The 17,064-nt window shown below is 56.5% G+C and overlaps 1 protein-coding gene across 3 annotated transcripts in view; it reads right to left on the reverse strand.

Moving 5' to 3' along the window:
* Window positions 1-14,710, reverse strand: part of ZNF638 (zinc finger protein 638) — a 35,955-nt gene extending 21,245 nt beyond the window's left edge. Inside the window, exons 1-4 of one of the 3 annotated variants that reach the window (XM_031588684.2) lie at window positions 14,465-14,599; window positions 7,615-9,175; window positions 3,661-3,722; window positions 3,418-3,456 (exon numbers count right to left, since the gene is read on the reverse strand). In XM_031588684.2, coding sequence (XP_031444544.2) covers window positions 3,418-3,456; window positions 3,661-3,722; window positions 7,615-8,982 — 1,469 coding nt within the window. In that variant the 5' untranslated portion in view covers window positions 8,983-9,175; window positions 14,465-14,599. Of the gene's footprint in view, window positions 1-3,417; window positions 3,457-3,660; window positions 3,723-7,614; window positions 9,243-14,464 lie in introns of those variants that run through there. The other 2 variants (XM_090139952.1, XM_090139953.1) reach the window with 2 other exon arrangements.
* Window positions 14,711-17,064: the final 2,354 nt, after the last annotated feature.

The raw sequence follows: 17,064 nt of genomic DNA on the forward strand, positions 1-17,064 counted from the left end.
CACAGAACCATGGAATTCTGGGGTTGGAAGGGTCCTGCAAGGTCATAGAACCACAGTATGCGGGGGTTGGAACGGTCCTTCAAGGTCACGGAACCATGGAATGCTGGGGTTGGAAGGGTCCTGCAAGGTCTTAGAACCACGGAATGCTGGGGTTGGAAGGGTCCTGCAAGGTCATAGAACCACAAAATGCTGGGGTTGGAAGGGTCCCTGATGGTCATAGATCCACAGAATGTCTAGGGTTGGAAAGGTCCTTGAAGGTCACGGAACCACAGGAGGCTGGGGTTGGAAGAATCCTTGAAGGTCACAGAACCATGGAATGCTGGGGATGGAGGGGTCCCTCAAGGTCATAGAACCACGGAATGCTGGGGTTGGAAGGGTCCTGCAAGGTCATACAACCACGGAATGCTGGGGTTGGAATGGTCCTTGAAGGTCATAGAACCACAGAATGGCTAGGGTTGGAAGGGTCCCTCAAGGACATAGAATCACGGAATGCTGGGGTTGGAAGGGTCCTTAAAGAAAAGCTAGAATGTCTAGGGTTGGAAGGGTCCTTGAAGGTCATAGGACCAAGGAATGGCTACGGTGGAAAGCTCCTTCAAGGTCATAGAACAAGAGAACCATGGAACTCTGGGGTTGGAAGGGTCCTTGAAGGTCATAGGACCACGGAATGCTGAGGTTGGAAGTGTACTGCAAGGTCATAGAACCATGGAATGCTGAGGTTGGAAGGATCCTGGAAGGTCATCAAACAATGGAATGCTGGGGTTGGAAGGGTCCTTCAAGGTCACAGAACCATGGCATGCTGGGGTTGGAAGCGTCCTTGAAGGTCATAGAACCACGGAATTATGGGGGTTGGAAGGGTCCTTCAAGGTCATAGAACCACGGAATGCTGGGGTTGGAAGGGTCCTGCAAGGTCATAGAACTGTGGAATGCTGGGGTTGGAAGGGTCCTTCAACATCATAGAACCATGGAATGCTGGGTTTAGTAGGGTCCTGCAAGGTCATAGTACCATGGAATGCTGGGGTTGGAAGGGTCCTGCAAGGTCATAGAAAAATGGAATGCTGGGGTTGGAAGGGTCCTGCAAGGTCATAGAACCATGGAATGCTGGGGCTGGGAGGGAGGTTGAAGGTCATAGAACCATGGAATGCTGGGGTTGGAAGGGTCCTTGAAGGTCACAGAACCATGGAATTCTGGGGTTGGAAGGGTCCTGCAAGGTCATAGAACCACGGAATGTGGGGGTTCGAAGGGTCCCTCAAGGTCATAGAACCGTGGAATGCTGGGGTTGGAAGGGTCTTGCAAGGTCATAGAACCAAGGAATGCTGGGGTTGGAAGGGTCCTTGAAGGTCATAGAACCACGGAATGCTGGGTTTAGAAGGGTCCTGCAAGGTCATAGAACCGTGGAATGCTGGAGTTGGAAGGGTCCTGCAAGGTCATAGGAGCACAGAATGGCTAGGGTTGGAAGGGTCCTTGAAGGTCACGGAACCACAGAATGCTGGGGTTGGAAGGGTCTTGCAAGATCATAGAACCATGGAATGCTGCGGTTGGAAGGGTCCTGCAAGGTCATAGAACCACCGAATGCTGGGCTTGGAACGGTCCTTGAAGGTCATAGAACAACGGAATGCTGGGGTTGGAAGGGTCCTTGAATGTCATAGAAACACAGAATGGCTAGGGTTGGAAGGGTCCTTGAAGGTCATAGAACCATGGAATGCTGGGGCTGGGAGGGTCCTTCAAGGTCACGGAACCAAGGAATCATGGGGTTGGAAGGGTCCTTGATGGTCACGGAACCACGGAAAGCTGGAGTTTGGAAGGGTCCTAGAAGGTCATAGAACCACGGAATGCTGGGGTTGGAAGGGTCCTTAAAAGAACGATAGAATGTCAAGGGTTGGAAGGGTCCTTGAAGGTCATAGGACCATGGAATGCTGGGGGTGGAAGGGTCCTTCAAGGTCATAAAACCACAGAATGCTGGGGTTGGAAGTGTCCTTCAAGGTCATAAATCCATAGAATGGTTAGGGTTGGGAGGGTCCTTGAAGCTCACAGATCCATGGAATGCTAGGGTTGGAAGCGTCCTTAAGAGTCATAGAACCATAGAATGGCTAGGGTTGGAAGGGTTTTTGAAGGTCATAGAACCACGGAATGCTGGGGTTGGAAGGGTCCTGCAAGGTCATAGAACCACAGAATGGCTAGGGTTGGAAGGGTCCTGCAAGGTCATAGAACCATGGAATGCGGGGTTTGGAAGGCTCCTTGAAGGTCATAGAACCACGGAATGCTGGGATTGGAAGGGTCCTGCATGGTCATAAAACCATGGAATGCTTGGGTTGGAAGGGTCCTGCAAGGTCATAGAACCTTGTGATGGAAGGGATATCAAGACTACAATCATGGAATGGCTTGGGTTGGGTTGGAAAGAACCTCAGAGATCATGGAACCATGGAATGCTGGGGTTGGAATGGTCCTTGAATGTTACAGAACTATGGAATGCTGGGGTTGGGTTGGAAGTTTCTTTAAAGGTCATAGAACCAGAGAATTTTGATGTTGGGAAGGGATCTCAAGAACAGCAACCATGGAACGGCATGGGTTGGATTGGAAGGGACCTCACAGATCATAGAACCATGGAAAAGCTCGTGTTGGGTTGGAAGGGTCCCTAGGAGTCACAGAACCACGCAATGACTTGACTTGGGTTGGAAGATTCCTCAAAGATCACAGAAGCATAGAATCACTATGGTTGGGTTGGAAGGGATCCCAAATCCCCCCCATTCCCACCCCCCACCATCTCAGGCTGCCCAGGGCCCCACAGCCCTCTGAGCAGTGTTACCCAAAGCATTCCAGGTGAGCCAGCGCACGCACCAAGCCACAGCAGCGCGGCCTGCGCCTTGCCATTTCCCTGCCCATACCGAGTCCTGCAGTGCCAAACACACACCCTGCTCCAGAGCGCCCCAACCAGGCAGAGCCTGAGGGATCTAACACTAAGGAGCCTTTCGGAGAGACTTTGGGCACACTCTGCAAATTAACCTGACTTTGTTTTCAGTTTTTCTGTGCTTTTTTTTTGCTGTTCTTAACTCAGTATTCAACTTCTCAGGATGTTTAATCGATGGGAAGCCACGGGACAGCAGCAAAAGCAAAAGCCCCATTGCTCCTATTTGCATTTGAGTTGAAATATGTACATGCATCGAAGCAATAAAGTAACCCAAACTCACTGAGATTCGTTTAGCTGCTCTGCTGAGCTGGCTCGAGGAGTTCTGTGTTAACACAACACTGGTGTTGTTAAGAAATTTAGGACAAAAGCTGCTCTGATGGCTCATGTGATTGTACCACAGAAAGGGAACAGCAAGGCCAATACAGCCTGGCAGTAAACAAAGCTGGAAAACGAATGGTGTTAATGACCACTAGCAGCAAATTAAGAAGAAGCTGTAATCAAGGAGTGGTTACCGCTTTGAAGAGCGAGACTCGGGGTTCCAATCGGGGTACCTGTGGGTGTCAGAAACACAGCTGTCAGCGAGGAGATCCCATTTTCACCCAAATGCAGCCCCCAAAGAACACTGCAGCCCAATTCCCAGACACCCACCCCGCCCCCACCCCACACTGGGCTCAGTTACACACAGGGAACCCCACCTGCAGGACCCCCGTGCACAGAAAACACTTCTTCCCCCCATTTTGAAACGAAAGCCTTACTGTTGTCGTAAGTGGCGGCAGCTCTCGATGTGGGAAGGGGTGTTCTGGTGCAGGATCCAGTCCTAGGGGGAGAGAACACAGGCACAGGGGGTGGGTGAGCACACGGCACGCCCATGTTGGCCACAAGCTGCAGTGCCATCGTGCCTCCCCTCCCATCGCCAGCCAGTCCCACCAGCAAGGCAGCGAGACCAGACTGCTCTCCTGGCATCAGCATTCTTGGTGCAAGAGATGAAACACACAACGACTGGGAGAGGCTGCTGCAGAACACAGAGCATAGCTGCCTCCGTGGCTGCTGGGCTGCATGAGCCCGCGTGCTGTGCTGAGCTGCCAACACAATGCACCACCAGGAGGGCCCTGAGTGCTCCAGCAAAGCGTGGCTTACCTGCCCAGCACCATCACTGCCAGCCACACCTCGCACCCAGAGGTCATTAACAAGTCCCACAAACCTCACCAGCCCCAGCAATTGCTCTGTAGGAGAGCTGTGAACAAAACCCTGCTTGGAGGGGAGGGGGGTGAAGCACAACACAAACCCAGACCCACAGAGCCAGCCCTCAGAGCTGGGAACTCCTCACGTGGCTCAAGGAAAGCACAACAGCACGGGTAGCACTGCACAACGACTGTCCTCAAAGTGACAGCAGTGAGCTGATGACAGGAACTGAACCTGCTGCTGAAGGGCTGGCAGTGGGACAAGCACTGAGCCCTGCAGGCAGCACCCACTGCGCTGCTATGGGAGCACAGCAGCCATCTCACAAACCAGGGCTGCCCTGACAGCACACACAGCCCTTCCAATCGCACACTGGTTGCTAACAAAGGACAATAAAACCATTCTAAGACTTCGCAAAGCACTCAGCTGGCAGGAAGTTGCTCACGGGCTGAAGGGCCAACATGGTGCTTCGATGGAAAGTTGGTGATGGCTTCCTCAAAGCATGCCAGTGGGGGAACACCACGTGCCAGCACACCACTGGTTGGGTGCTTGTAAGGAAACCAGAGTTATTTCCAGTTCCTAAAGCAGTATCAGTGAGTCCGTATGTCACAGTGAGGGAAGGGCTGGGAGCAGGCTGAAGGAACAACTGCCGGCCCACAGCAGCACTGCGTGCACAGCACACACACAGCACCAGGAGCAGCAGTGCAGCACTATGAGCTCTGTGCACCCCAGCTGTGCTGCTGGGAAGCAATCCCATTCTTCAGCTCACACAGAGATCCTCCTTCCCAACAAGCTCACATCCTTCTCTTCTTCCAGCCCTCACTGCAGCAATGCATCCTCACTCCTCACACCACTACAGGAGCCTCCCTCCATCTGTGTGTATTCCTCCTCTCCAGCCGACTCCTGGCCCCCTCCAGCAGTGACCACAGGGGCAGTCCCAGCACTGGTGAGGGCTGCAGGGACCTCTGTGGATCACCCAGCCCAGGAGCCTAACCATCCATCTGTTAAAACAAAGAGCAAGCACTGCAAGGTTGGATGTGAGGGGGAAGTTGTTTGCTGTGAGAGCGGTGAGGTGCTGGAACAGCTGCCCAGAGAGGCTGCGGATGCCCCGTCCATCCCTGAGGTGTTCAGGGCCAGGTTGGATGGGGCCCTGGGCAGCCTGGGCTGCTGTGAAATGTGGAGATTGGTGGCCCTGCGTGTGGCAGGGGGTTGGAGCTTCGTCATCCTTGAGGTCCCTTCCAACCCAACCATTCTGTGACTCTGTGAAGGTGTGGTGCTGAGCTGGGGGTGCAGAGCTGCTGCTGAGTGTTACCATTCCACGTGGGTTGGAAATGAGGTGGCTGAAGGCAGAAATCACACTTCAGTACTCCACTACAGCCACTACTGAAGTGAAAGAGAACCGTTCACAACGTGCTTTACCCTGCTGGGGAGGCTGTCAATAGTCCTGCAGAGAACAGCAAGGTGAGATTCCAACTTACAAAGGACAGGATAATTCTTCATCAGGACACAAACGTGCTTCTGCTGACCCACTGTGTACAGGAGGAGTGCACTGTGCCTCACAGCAGCACTGCAGGGCTTCTTGTGGGTCTCTTCCAAGAGCAGAGCTGTGCCACACTGAGTGCTGCCCGCAGGTGCAGGCAGCTCCATGGAGAGGCATCCAAGGTGTGCTCAGATGACAGAATGAGAAGCACAGACATATTTAGGTGTGCGGCACTCCAGACAGAGCTCTCGTTTTTGATATGCTGAGATCTCTCTGAGCTTTGGTTTCATCCAAGCTCGTTAACGAGCAATGTTAAATACCCAAGAAAAATGGGCAGATGCTGCAGGGTACGTCAGGCTGGGCTCCATGTGGGATAGGCAGGCTGGGGGGCCAAAGGGACACAGCCCAGGGATGCAGAGATGGAGCAGGGGGGTCACGGCTCTGACATGGGCTGACCTCCATGGGCAATGCAGCCGTGTGGGACTGCACTGCCAAAGAGTCACAACAAAATAAATGCTCATCATGAGCGCTCTGAACTCCGAGTCTGTCATTTGAGCAATGCTGTAACTCTGCTGTTAGACGTGGAGTCTCTTTTAGTGCTGGATAAGAAGGTTCTTCTCATTCGATATGCTCCATCCTCTCCATAACTCAGCACCTGCTGTGCTGTGAGCCATCACTGTGCTTCTTCTTTCCAAACACACCACAGATATCCAGATGTTGCACTACAGGACTCAGTCAGTGGGGAAATAGTAGAGCTTGGACCTGGTGCTCTCAGAGGACTCTTCCAACCTTGGCAATTCCACGATCAAACCTTCCCAGTTTGCCCCATCACAAAGGCAGCACTTTGTAGCACAGCATCTCAACGCCACATGTGGCATCTCGGCCCCACACAGCAGGAACTGCCACCTCCCAAAAGAAGCTCTGTGCTCCCTCAGCTCAGCTCAAGGAGGGAGGAAAGGCGGTGATGTCAATGTGGGAACCCAGACTGGGACACAAAGCCACAGCCCCACAGCTCCAAGGAAAACTCAGCTCCTCTGGCAGTGCTTGCAATCCATAGAGCAGGAGGAAGCTCAGTGCTTCAACAGCTCACACAGGAACAGAGGGCATCTCCCCAAGCGCTCTGCCCACTGCTTAACACAAATCATTTGTTACCTGTTCCATTTTAGACATTCTTCTCTGAAATGGAGCTTCCCCTTCAGTTTCCCAACCCACTGTCCTGCTGCATTTCTTCCTGACCAGGAGAGCTTCAGCACTGCGACGTCCCTGGTGCAGCTGTCAGCGCTGCAGCAGCCACTCACCGTCTGAAATGCAGCAGCCTTGCACGGTTTTGCCCCCACAGGCTTCCTGTTTGTGGAAAGCTACTTCAAATTTCAACGCATAGAACTAATAACAAACCATACTGTTATTTCAAGTTACGTTCTTGGGGGTTTTGACACATCAAGCTCAGCTCCTTCAAGGAACGCCTACAGCTTTCAGGATTCTCTTCTCTCTCTTCTTCCTTCCTCTTCTTCCAAGGGTTGATGCTGCTCATAGCTCCACAGCCCAGCTGGATGGATGGATGGATGGAGGGCTGCGTGCGTTGCTCACAGCTGGGAGTCATCCCTGGGACAGCCAACGCCACGCAGGGCACGCCTGGAAGGTGATGTTTGCACAGACAAGCAGCACTCTGTCAGCGTCGGCTCTGCAGCAGCAGGGCTGAGCGCACCAACATCTCACCTGCCCTGCTGGGTCAGCACAGCACTGCTGACAACCAGGCAACGTCAATGGTTTCAGCAGGTGACGAAGGGTTTGTTCTGCTGCTTGAAATCCAAAGGCAGACCTTGTTTTTAACATGACAGCAACCCAAACAACGCGCACAAGGTTTGAAACAGAGCACGCTGTGCAGCACGGTGCTAATCCTGCACCGACACCGCCTCTCACAGTCTGACATCGGCACATCAGCACTCAGACTGCTGAGCAGCAGCACAGCCAGTAAAACATCAGCTCACCACACAGAGCAGCGGGTAAGGAGCTGGGTACAACTATGGCAATAATCTGTAAAGACACTCACCTTCATACGAGCGCATTCTACGTTACACAGAGAACACATATGTGGGAATATTCTCGGCGACGTCGCATAGTAGTCATTCATCATTGACGGGGTGGGCAACTGTTTGATCTTCTGGGAGTCAGACTGCAGGAAGGACGGGAGCCACGACGCCTTCACAACGCCAAAGGGGGATTTAATGGGCCCTTCGGGCTGCGTCTGGAAGGGCTTCTGCCCCATCCCGGAGCTCTGGGCGCTGGGCTGGCTGCTCCCGGCCTCGTGCTGGATCCTGTCCCGCTGCTCCAGGATGGCCAGCAGCTCTGCCGAGAAGGGCGGCTGGGGGATGACGGGCACGACGGGCTGCGAGATGAGCGGCGGCACAACGGGCTGCGCCATGGGCGGCACGGCCAGCGGCAGGATGGGCGGCATGACGGGCAGCACCGCAGGCGGGGGGCCGGCCTTCCCCACGGGCGCCGCGCACAGCCCGCCCGCCTTCCCCGCTGGCTCTGCTGGGAAAAATGGGTGAGGGTTAGCCGGGTCGCTCTGGAAAGCCGGCGGGGGCTTCATGACGTCCTGAGGAGGGAAGGCCGGGCCGCACGCCATGCCGGCCGGCGGGACGCCCATGGGCATGCTCTGCTCTCGGTGGAACTCTTCCCTCTTCTCTCCGCTTGGCACTTCGGGGTTGTAGGGCCGTGCATCCAGAGGCTCCTCTCTCAGCATTTCCATGTTGTAACCACGCACCTCCAGAGGATCCTCGGTGTACCCGTACTTGCTTGCGTGCCCATAATCAATCACCTTGCCCTTGATGGCCACGCCACTCGTCCCACTCATCACTTCTCCTCGGCTCTGGGAATGCAGGCCAGGCAAAGGGTGGCCCATCTTCCGCATCCGTATCTCTCTGAGGATGAGTGGCATGTTCTCAGGGGTCAGCTGGTCATCCGGGTAGCGACTGAGCTCCTCCAGATCTTCATTGGACAGCCCGAAGCTCGCCAAGATGCTGGAAGCGCTCTCCGGCGTGTAGCGGTTCTGCGCTGCGGCACTCTGCTCTGGGAGCCGGGCTGGGGGCTTCTGCGAGACCACCGGGGGGGGCGGGCAGGGGCTGCCATCCCAGCGGCCCACACGCACGTCTCCCTTCTGCTCCTGGTGCAGGCTGCCCTTGGCCTTGGCCTGCCGCGGGTCGGCCCTGTGCAGGGTGACGCGGACGTTGATGCGCTGCGAGCCGGTCCACGGGACGCTGTCCTGCCCCGACGCACGCGGCGCTGCCCCCCGGGGTGCTCCTGGGGCCGGGGGTCTCTGCGGGCCCGTCCCTCCCTGGAAGGATCCCGGGGGCTTCGCTGCGGACGGGTTGGGTCCTCTCGGCCTCTGTGGCAACGCTCCTCTGGGGCTAAACATGGTGCTTTTCAGAACGGCCCGGCCGAAGTAAGCATGAGGAGGCGCGGAGCTGCTGGTGGTCAACTGCTGCAGAGCCAACTGGGTCTTAATGTGAGCAAGCTGAAAAGGAGGAGGGCCCAACACAAGAGGGCTGGCAATGCCAAGGTTCAAGGAATTCACAAGTGGAGCGAAACTTTCCAAGAACAACACAAAGCTGAAAGTTAAAAGACAAGGGTTAGATGGTTCAGCGGTGCACCGGCTTCGCGCTGTGGGTTCTATAACCAGTGAGAAAAACAGGGCAGGTCAGAAAACAGCACTTCAATGGCAGTTCAAATGGCACTTCTACATTCAAGTTCACAAAGCCGCCAACAACAGCGTCTCCCATCGCTCACACAGCCTTACCCAGCAGACTGCTCCCAGGCAGACAGGTTTGACCCAACACGTTCAGTGTCACAGAGAACAAACCCAGAGATGACAGCATTTTCCAAAACCTGACATTTCAGGTCTTTAAGAACAACATTAATGTGCGCACCGTTTCATGAGCGGTAAACTAAAGGGTTTGAAGCCCACTCTGAACGCTTCACAAAGTGAAATTGTGGTGTAGAGAAATGAAAGCAGAGGCAGTTTGGGCGTGAGGTGGCTGTGGAGCTGCAGACAGGACGGCTTGCAGTGGGACACTCCCACGGCAGCTCCCATGGGGAACTACAGCATCCTGAAAGCATCCACGGGGCGTGGTGGCCGTATCCTGCGCCTGCAGCTCCATCTGGCAGATGTGTGAGGCAAGATTTGGTACTGAAACAACTTGAAATAGAAAGGTGTAAAGTCGTACAAAATTGGGAATACAACGTGCAGAATGGCAGCGGAAACCATCGGCTTTTATTTCAGCTGAAACCAGCGAGAGCTCAACGCTGTGCAACAGAACGTGTGGATACAGGGAGAACAGAGCAGGGCTGCACAGCTCAGCTCTGCCTCCTGCCTGCACACTGCACACCGGTGAACCTCCCAACTCCAGGAGGTGGGCAGTGACCCTAACAAAGCTGTACTAAACAAAGCCACGGCAAAGCCAGTGGCAAAGAGACGCATGGAGAACGTGGAAGCTGCTTCTTCTCTAGTCGCTAGGGAAGGTTTGGCCTGCAGACAGTCTGGCACAATCGGTGGAAAGATAATTTGCTGCTGATTTCTCTCGATAAACACTGCTGAATTTCCAGGGTCTGTGCTAGTTACATTTCAACAGAACAAGCTGGGAAGCTGAGCGTGGTGCAGAGGCAGCCAGCAGCGCTGTCCAGACCCCATGCTCAGCATCCTCACTGCTCAGCTGAGCTCAGTACCACAGAAGCCCTCCACTCCCTACCTGCAAACCCACAGCTCACTGACAGCTCTCTGCTGGAAGCCACTGCTCCGTGTCCTGCACCACCGCCAGCCCTTGCATCACAGCCACCAGCAGAGGTAGAGAAGAAAACAGAGGCAAACAAAGCACAGCCACTCATCTCCTTCCACAGAAGGACAGGCTGTAAAACACACAGCCTCAAAAGCCAAGCCAACACCCTTCACTTCTGCCTCCCCAGCCCAGAACCGGCCCCTGCCCACCCCCAGCTGTGTACCCACACTGCTCAGCAGCAGCCACAACACATGGGTGGCTCTGTGCTGCAGTGCAGAACGTGCTATTGGAACCCAGCCTGCCTGATCTGGCCACCATCTAACCCAGCAACACTCTCCTGCTGGATGTGTGTGAATGCCTGCTGCCAGGACCCTGCAAACAGCTCATCTTTCAGCTTACCCAGCAGAGAGCAGCCACACACGGTCACAACCCAGAGCACAAGCTCACCAGAAACCCACAGTGCCAAGGAAAGCTTTCCTAGCATTGCTAGGGATGTAGCTGTGTCCATCCCAAGAGCTGGATCCCCCAAGCAGCTCCCTTGATTTCACTGTTTCACAGCAAAGCAGCCTTCCCAAGGACCTCGAGGAGTCTTTTCCCTTCTCCAGCAACTCCCCTGCTGTGCTGCCCCACACAGTGATGCTGGTGGGGTACTGAAGCCATTCAGGTGCTGCTCTCGCAGTCCCTGACAACACCAAGCGCTGTGCTTCCAGTCAGCCACCACCAGATTTCTGCCACAAAGCCCAGTAAAACCAGCCCAGAAAGAAACAGGGCCCTGCTCCTCATCGGAGCACCGACTGCTGGAACTGCAAACAGGAGTCCCTTACGGAGACCTCAGCCCTCCTGCTGCACCTGCAGACATGCCTGACAGCAGCCCATGCAGCAGTATTCCTGCATGGACTCTTTCCAGCTTCAATTCTCCCCCCACAGTCCACATCCATGGCACTGAGGTCTGAGATGGCACCACCCCAGGATCTTTGAGTCCTCTCCATGGTGACACAGGGCCTGCAGTTCCATCCCCTGGGCAGGGACAACAGGCAGCATACAGCAGTAGAAATGCTTCAGGAGGCTGAGAAACTGAAAGCCACTGCAGGGAGCTGGCAGGATCCATCCCAGAGGGGGGGAGGAGGAGGAGGAGGAGGAGGAGGAGGAAGGTGCAGCTGTTGCGCACGCAGCGCCAGGACGAGGACGGGCCCCAGGTGCTGCTTCTTCTGCAAGCTGCCCAGGCAGAGCAAAACAGGGAGACGTTTCATTTCCTTATCAACAACTCTAAGGCAAAATTAGGCCACAGCTACCAAAGGGAAACGAGTAAAAGACACTCAAGAAAAAAGAGAGAAGGGGAGAGAGAGACAGAAAACGGAGAGGTTTCACCACCCTTCGGATCCAGCGCTGTTCCAGGCTGGGGCTCTTGACCCATGGATGTGGGTTGGAAGGCAAACACGCACGCTCACCATCACAGAGTCGGGCTGTGCAGGGCTGCCCTCGGGACAGCAGCTCCTTTGTGTCTGTGCAGTTTGGTATTCCACATTTGGGAGTCCTCAGCAGGGGTCTCTGTTGGCCACGCAACCCCCAGTGAGGTAAGTCTGAGCTGCCAGTCCATTCACACTCAGACGGTTCTCAGCCACCAGAGTCACTCAGTACTGAGAGGAGCAGATGCCAGTCCTTAGAGGAAGCAGAGAAAGCAGCTTGCTGCTCCACCGCAGGGCTCGATCCGTCTCTCCTAGCTCTCCTGCAATGCTTCCCGCTCCAGTTGCTTCAGACAAGACAGGCCAAGCCCCTCCATGGCTGTGGACACCCCACCAAGCAGCAGTATGCTCCGTCCAGCCCGCTCCAATCCAAGTTATCTCCGTGCCCCAAAGGCTGCAGCCGAGCCCCTCCCACCTCAGCAGGACCAAGGAAGGGGAAGAAAGAGAGCAAGAAGTGGTGAGAAAACTCACAGGTAAGATAAAGGTGGCCTAGAGGTACAAGAATAAAAACCTACGGCTCTCTGATGCTGCCATAGGTTCCCTCCCAGCACCTGTCGCGTTAGAGCACTTTACATCCAGACAGAAGGAAGTCTGTGTCAGTCTTCCAGAAAGGAACCCTCACAAGAAGGCCAACAATGCTTCAGCACTGTTATGGAATACCACAACAAGAATGGGTGTCTTTTCCAAATTCCACCTTCCGTGTGAAACTGCAGAGCAGCACAAATCCTGCACTGCTTCCTTCATGCACACATCCACACACAACAGCTCTGAGGCACGCAGAGTTCTGCACACCAACGCTTCAGCCTCAAAATCCCTACAAAAAGCACCCAGCTCCGTTCAGAAAAACACCCCGATGGCAAGGAAATAAGAAACCATCTCATTTACCTTTACACCTGAAAGAGCATTTCCACGCTGCTCCCTGTCCGCAGGCACAACCATACGGGGTGCTGGAGCCCTGCAGAACCCAGCCTGCACCCAACCACACAGCATTTGGGCAGGGGAAAGGAACGTTTTGTAGGCAACATGGAGCCCCACCCCAGGATAAACAGCTCTCACTCCAACTTGTCATTGAGAGCAGCACATCCCCACCCCTCCAGCGTGCGCTGCTCTGTTTTTTCTGGCAGGAGGCTCTTAAAGGATTGGGAAAGAATGCGATGCAATGCAAGATACTCCTTGCCCCCGAGGAGTGCTTCTCCTTACCTCACAGCATCCACCCTCCAGCACAGCTCAGGGCAGCGCCAGGACTTCATTTCAGCTGTGAGAGCCATGAGCACACAGCAGGAAGGCTGAGCCTGGAGCTGAGCGCGGGGCTGGGCTGTGGATCATGAGGGCGACCGCTGCTTTCTGGTCTTCTAAACACACACTGAGTTTTTTTCACAGAACCACAGCACATCCCAAGAGAAAAGGGACCCATAAGGATCGTGGTGTTGTGCCCCTTCAGTGCTCTTTTCCAGTGACTCCACGGAGAAACAGAACAGGAAGAGGCTGCTCAGAGACGTGGTGGAAGCTCCATCCCATGAGCCATGCAGGCAGGACGGGGCTCAGGGCTCCTGCTGGAGCTGCATGTCCCTGCTCAGCACGGGGTGGAGGGAACAGACAACTCCTGAAGGCCCCTACCATCTCTCTGAAAATAAACCTAAAGAATTTAACCAGCTGTACCTCATTGCTGCACTGAAACAAGTACCTTGGAGAAGAGAAGGCTCCGGGAAGATATCACTGAGGCCTTCCAGTACTTGAAGGGAGTGTAAAAACAGGAGGAGGAACGGCTGTTTGTGAGGGTGGACACTGATTGGGCAAGGGGGAATGGTTTTAAAGTGAGACAGGGGAGGTTTAGGTTGGATATGAGCAGGAAGTTTTTGAGCCAGAGGGTGGTGAGGCACTGGAACAGGCTGCCCAAGGAGGCTGTGGATGCCCCATCCCTGCAGGCATTCAAGGCCAGGCTGGATGTGGCTCTGGGCAGCCTGGGCTGCTGGTTGGCGACCTGCACATAGCAGGGGGTTGGAACTGGATGAGCATTGTGCTCCTTTGCAACCCAGGCCATTCTGTGATTCTACGGGGGGATCCATGGGTCCCTTGGTGACCCTGCACACGGCAGGGGGTGGGAAGTAGATGATCACTGCGGCTCTTTTCAACCCAGGCCGTTCTCTACCACCCTAAAGAGTGAAGCAGCACAGCTGCATGCCTGACAGGCAGCCCAACACAGATCGCTACAGCAGCACAGCCCTCAGGTTGGAAAAACCCTTCGGGAGCCGCGCAGCCCTCAGCACCGCGCGCAGCCCTGAGGCCCCTTTAAGGGCAGCGACCCAGCAGGGCCCGCGGGCACGGCGACACATCAGCACGACGCCGAGTCGCCACGGGACGAACCGCCCGCAGCGATCATCTGATCTGCGCCGAGGGAAACGAGAGCAAGCGCGGCTTCGGGCTCCTCTCGGCGCTCCTGAGGCTGCGCGGGCCCCAGGGATGCGGGCCGAGGGATGCGGCCCCCGGGGCTCCCCGACCGACCGGAGACGGAGCCCCGCAGCAGCGCCGCGCCTCGCCGCGCACAAACGCCCTGCGGGCTCCGAACGCCGCTCCCGGCCCGCCGCCCCGGCCGCCATTTTGTGCGGCCCCTCAGCGCCGCGCAGGCCCGGGGGGCGGCCTGGCGGCCCTACGGCGGCCCTACCTCAACCTGCCGCCCGGGGCGGCTCCCCCGTCCTCCTCCGGTTCCTCCCGCCGCCCGCGGGCCGAGACGAGCCGGGCCGAGCGGAGCGCCTCGGCGACGCGGCCTCAACGGACGGAGGGACGGAGCGACGCTGCGGGCGCTGCGCCACCGCGCATGCGCGACGCGCCACCGCGCCTGCGCACCGAGCGCGGAGAGGAAGCGGCTCTGCCGTGCGCATGCGCAGCCGCTCATCCGGGCTCCGAGGGGAGTGCGCGCATGCGCTGAGCGCTGTGCCACGGGGCATGCCGGGAGCGCCGCTGTGAGAGAGCGCCCCCATGTGGGCTGGAGGAGTGAGCCGTCACCTGGGTGGCGCAATGCCGGCTCTGCTCACCCTGTCGGCCACCACCTGGGCCACCAGAGCACCCTGCTGGCTCACGGTCACCCTCTGCTCAACCATTGGTCAGCTGCTGGTTAACAGCTCGTCACCCATTGGTCAACAGATGGTCAGCCGGGACACCATCTGTGTCACCTTCATGGCCACCAGGGCACCCTGCTGGCTTGTGGTCAACATATGGCCAACTGCTGGTCAACTGTTGACCAACAACTGGTCACCCATTGGTTGGTCAGCCAGGACACCATTTGTGTCACCTTCTCGGCCGCCAGGGCACCTTGCTGGCTCTGGTCACCCATTGGTCGGTATTGGCTTTCTTGGCTACCAGGGCACCCTGCTGGCTCTCAGTCACCCTCTGGTCAACCATTGGTCAACTGCTGGTCACCCATTGGTCAACTGATGGTCAGCTAGGACACCACTTGTGTCACCTCCTTGGCCACCCTTCTGGCTCATGGTCACCTTGTGGTCAACCTGGTAGCCTTCTTGGCTACCAGGGCACCCTGCTGGCTTGTGATCAACATATGGCCAACCGCTGGTCAACTGTCAGTCAACAGCTGGTCACCCATTGGTCAACTGTTGGTCAGCCAGGACACCATTTGCATCACCTTCATGGCCACCAGGGCACACTGGTGCCTTATGGTCATGCTGTGCTCAACACTGGCCTTCTTGGCCACCAGGGCACCCTACTGGCTCACAGTCACCTCCTGATCAACTGTTGGTTGACAACTGGTCACCCATTGGTCAACTGATGGTCAGTCAGGACACCTCCTTGGCTACCAGGGCACCCTCCTGGCTCATGGTCACTTGTTGGTCAACTGTTGGTCGTCCAGGACACCATTTGTGTCACCTTTTTGGCCACCAGGGCACATTGTTGGCTCACGGTCACCCCGTGGCCAACTGTTGGTCAACTGTTGGTCGACAGCTGGTCACCCATTGGTCAACTGTTGGTCAGCCAGGACACCACTTGTGTCACCTTCTTGGCCACCAGGGTACACCGTTGGCTCACTGTCACCCCATGGGCTTCTTGGCTACCAGGGCACCCTCCTGGCTCATGGTCACCTATGGTCACTTGGTGGTCAACCGTTGGTCATCCAGGACATCATTTGTGTCACCTTTTTGGCCACCAGGGCCCACTGTTGGCTCGTGGGAACCAGAGAAGTGGGTTTGATCGTTCCAACCGTACAAGGATGCGGATGATGAGCAAACGAATCCCGAAGCACAGATCCTCTCCAGCTGCAGGACCTTACGTTGAACCTCGGAGTGCTGAGAGCTCCCACATCCCCAGCAGCAGCAGAGCGGAGCTTCGGGGCACCCTGCAGACCCCACCTCAGTTCCCTCCCCACCCAGAGCCACCCCACAGCACAAAGCCACCCAAAAAGTTGCCGAAGGAGCTGCCGGAAAGGCAAGAAGCCGAACTCAGCAGGCAGGGAAGGGAGCCCGGTGGGGTGGGAGCTCTGTAGGGTGGGCGCCCCACGATGGCAGCAGCTCCGTTGGCAACTGAGATCAGCCCAGCCAGCTGAACCCCAGGACCCCAACTGGGAGCACTGGGAGGAGCACTGGGAGGAGCAGTGGGAGGAGCAGTGGCTCAGCTCCAGTGCCGAATGCTGTCCCTTAGTGCCACCCCCATGGCGCCGCCGTCCCTCCACGCGTGCCAGCAGCCTGCAGGACATCGGGATTATCGCCTGTCAGCAGGTGCAAGCAGATCCCACAGCCCTGCCCCGAGGTCGCAGATGGGCTCTGATCCCTGCACTGCTGCATTCCCCGTGGCTGCCGTCACCCCAAAGACGGGCAGCGGGGCCGGGCAGGGGGACCTGCAGAATGGGGTCACCGCGGGGAATGGGGGTGGGGGACAGCATGGTGGTCCTATAGGCTGTGGGGTGTGGGGACGTACAGAACGGTGCCCCTATGGGGAATGGGGAGTGGGGTCTGCCCCAGTGTCCCCGTGGGGAATGGGACATGGGGACGTGCAGCTTCCCCTATAGGTGTCCCTATAGGGAATGGAACATTGGGTACAGCAGGGTGATCCTATAGGTTATGGGATATGGGAACACACAGAACAGTGTCCCCATGCGGAATGGGGGGTGGGGGACATTCCAGTGTCCCAGTGGGGAATGGGACACGAAGACATGGGATGTGTGGACAGATGGCTTTGAGTCCCTATATGTGGAAATGGGGACAAATAGGACACAGGGACGTGCAGCTTGGGGTCCCTATGCAGAATGGGGGGTGA

Source organism: Phasianus colchicus, chromosome 4 (genome assembly GCF_987193195.1).
Source record: "Phasianus colchicus chromosome 4, bPhaCol1.hap1.1, whole genome shotgun sequence".
NCBI lineage: Eukaryota > Metazoa > Chordata > Aves > Galliformes > Phasianidae > Phasianus > Phasianus colchicus.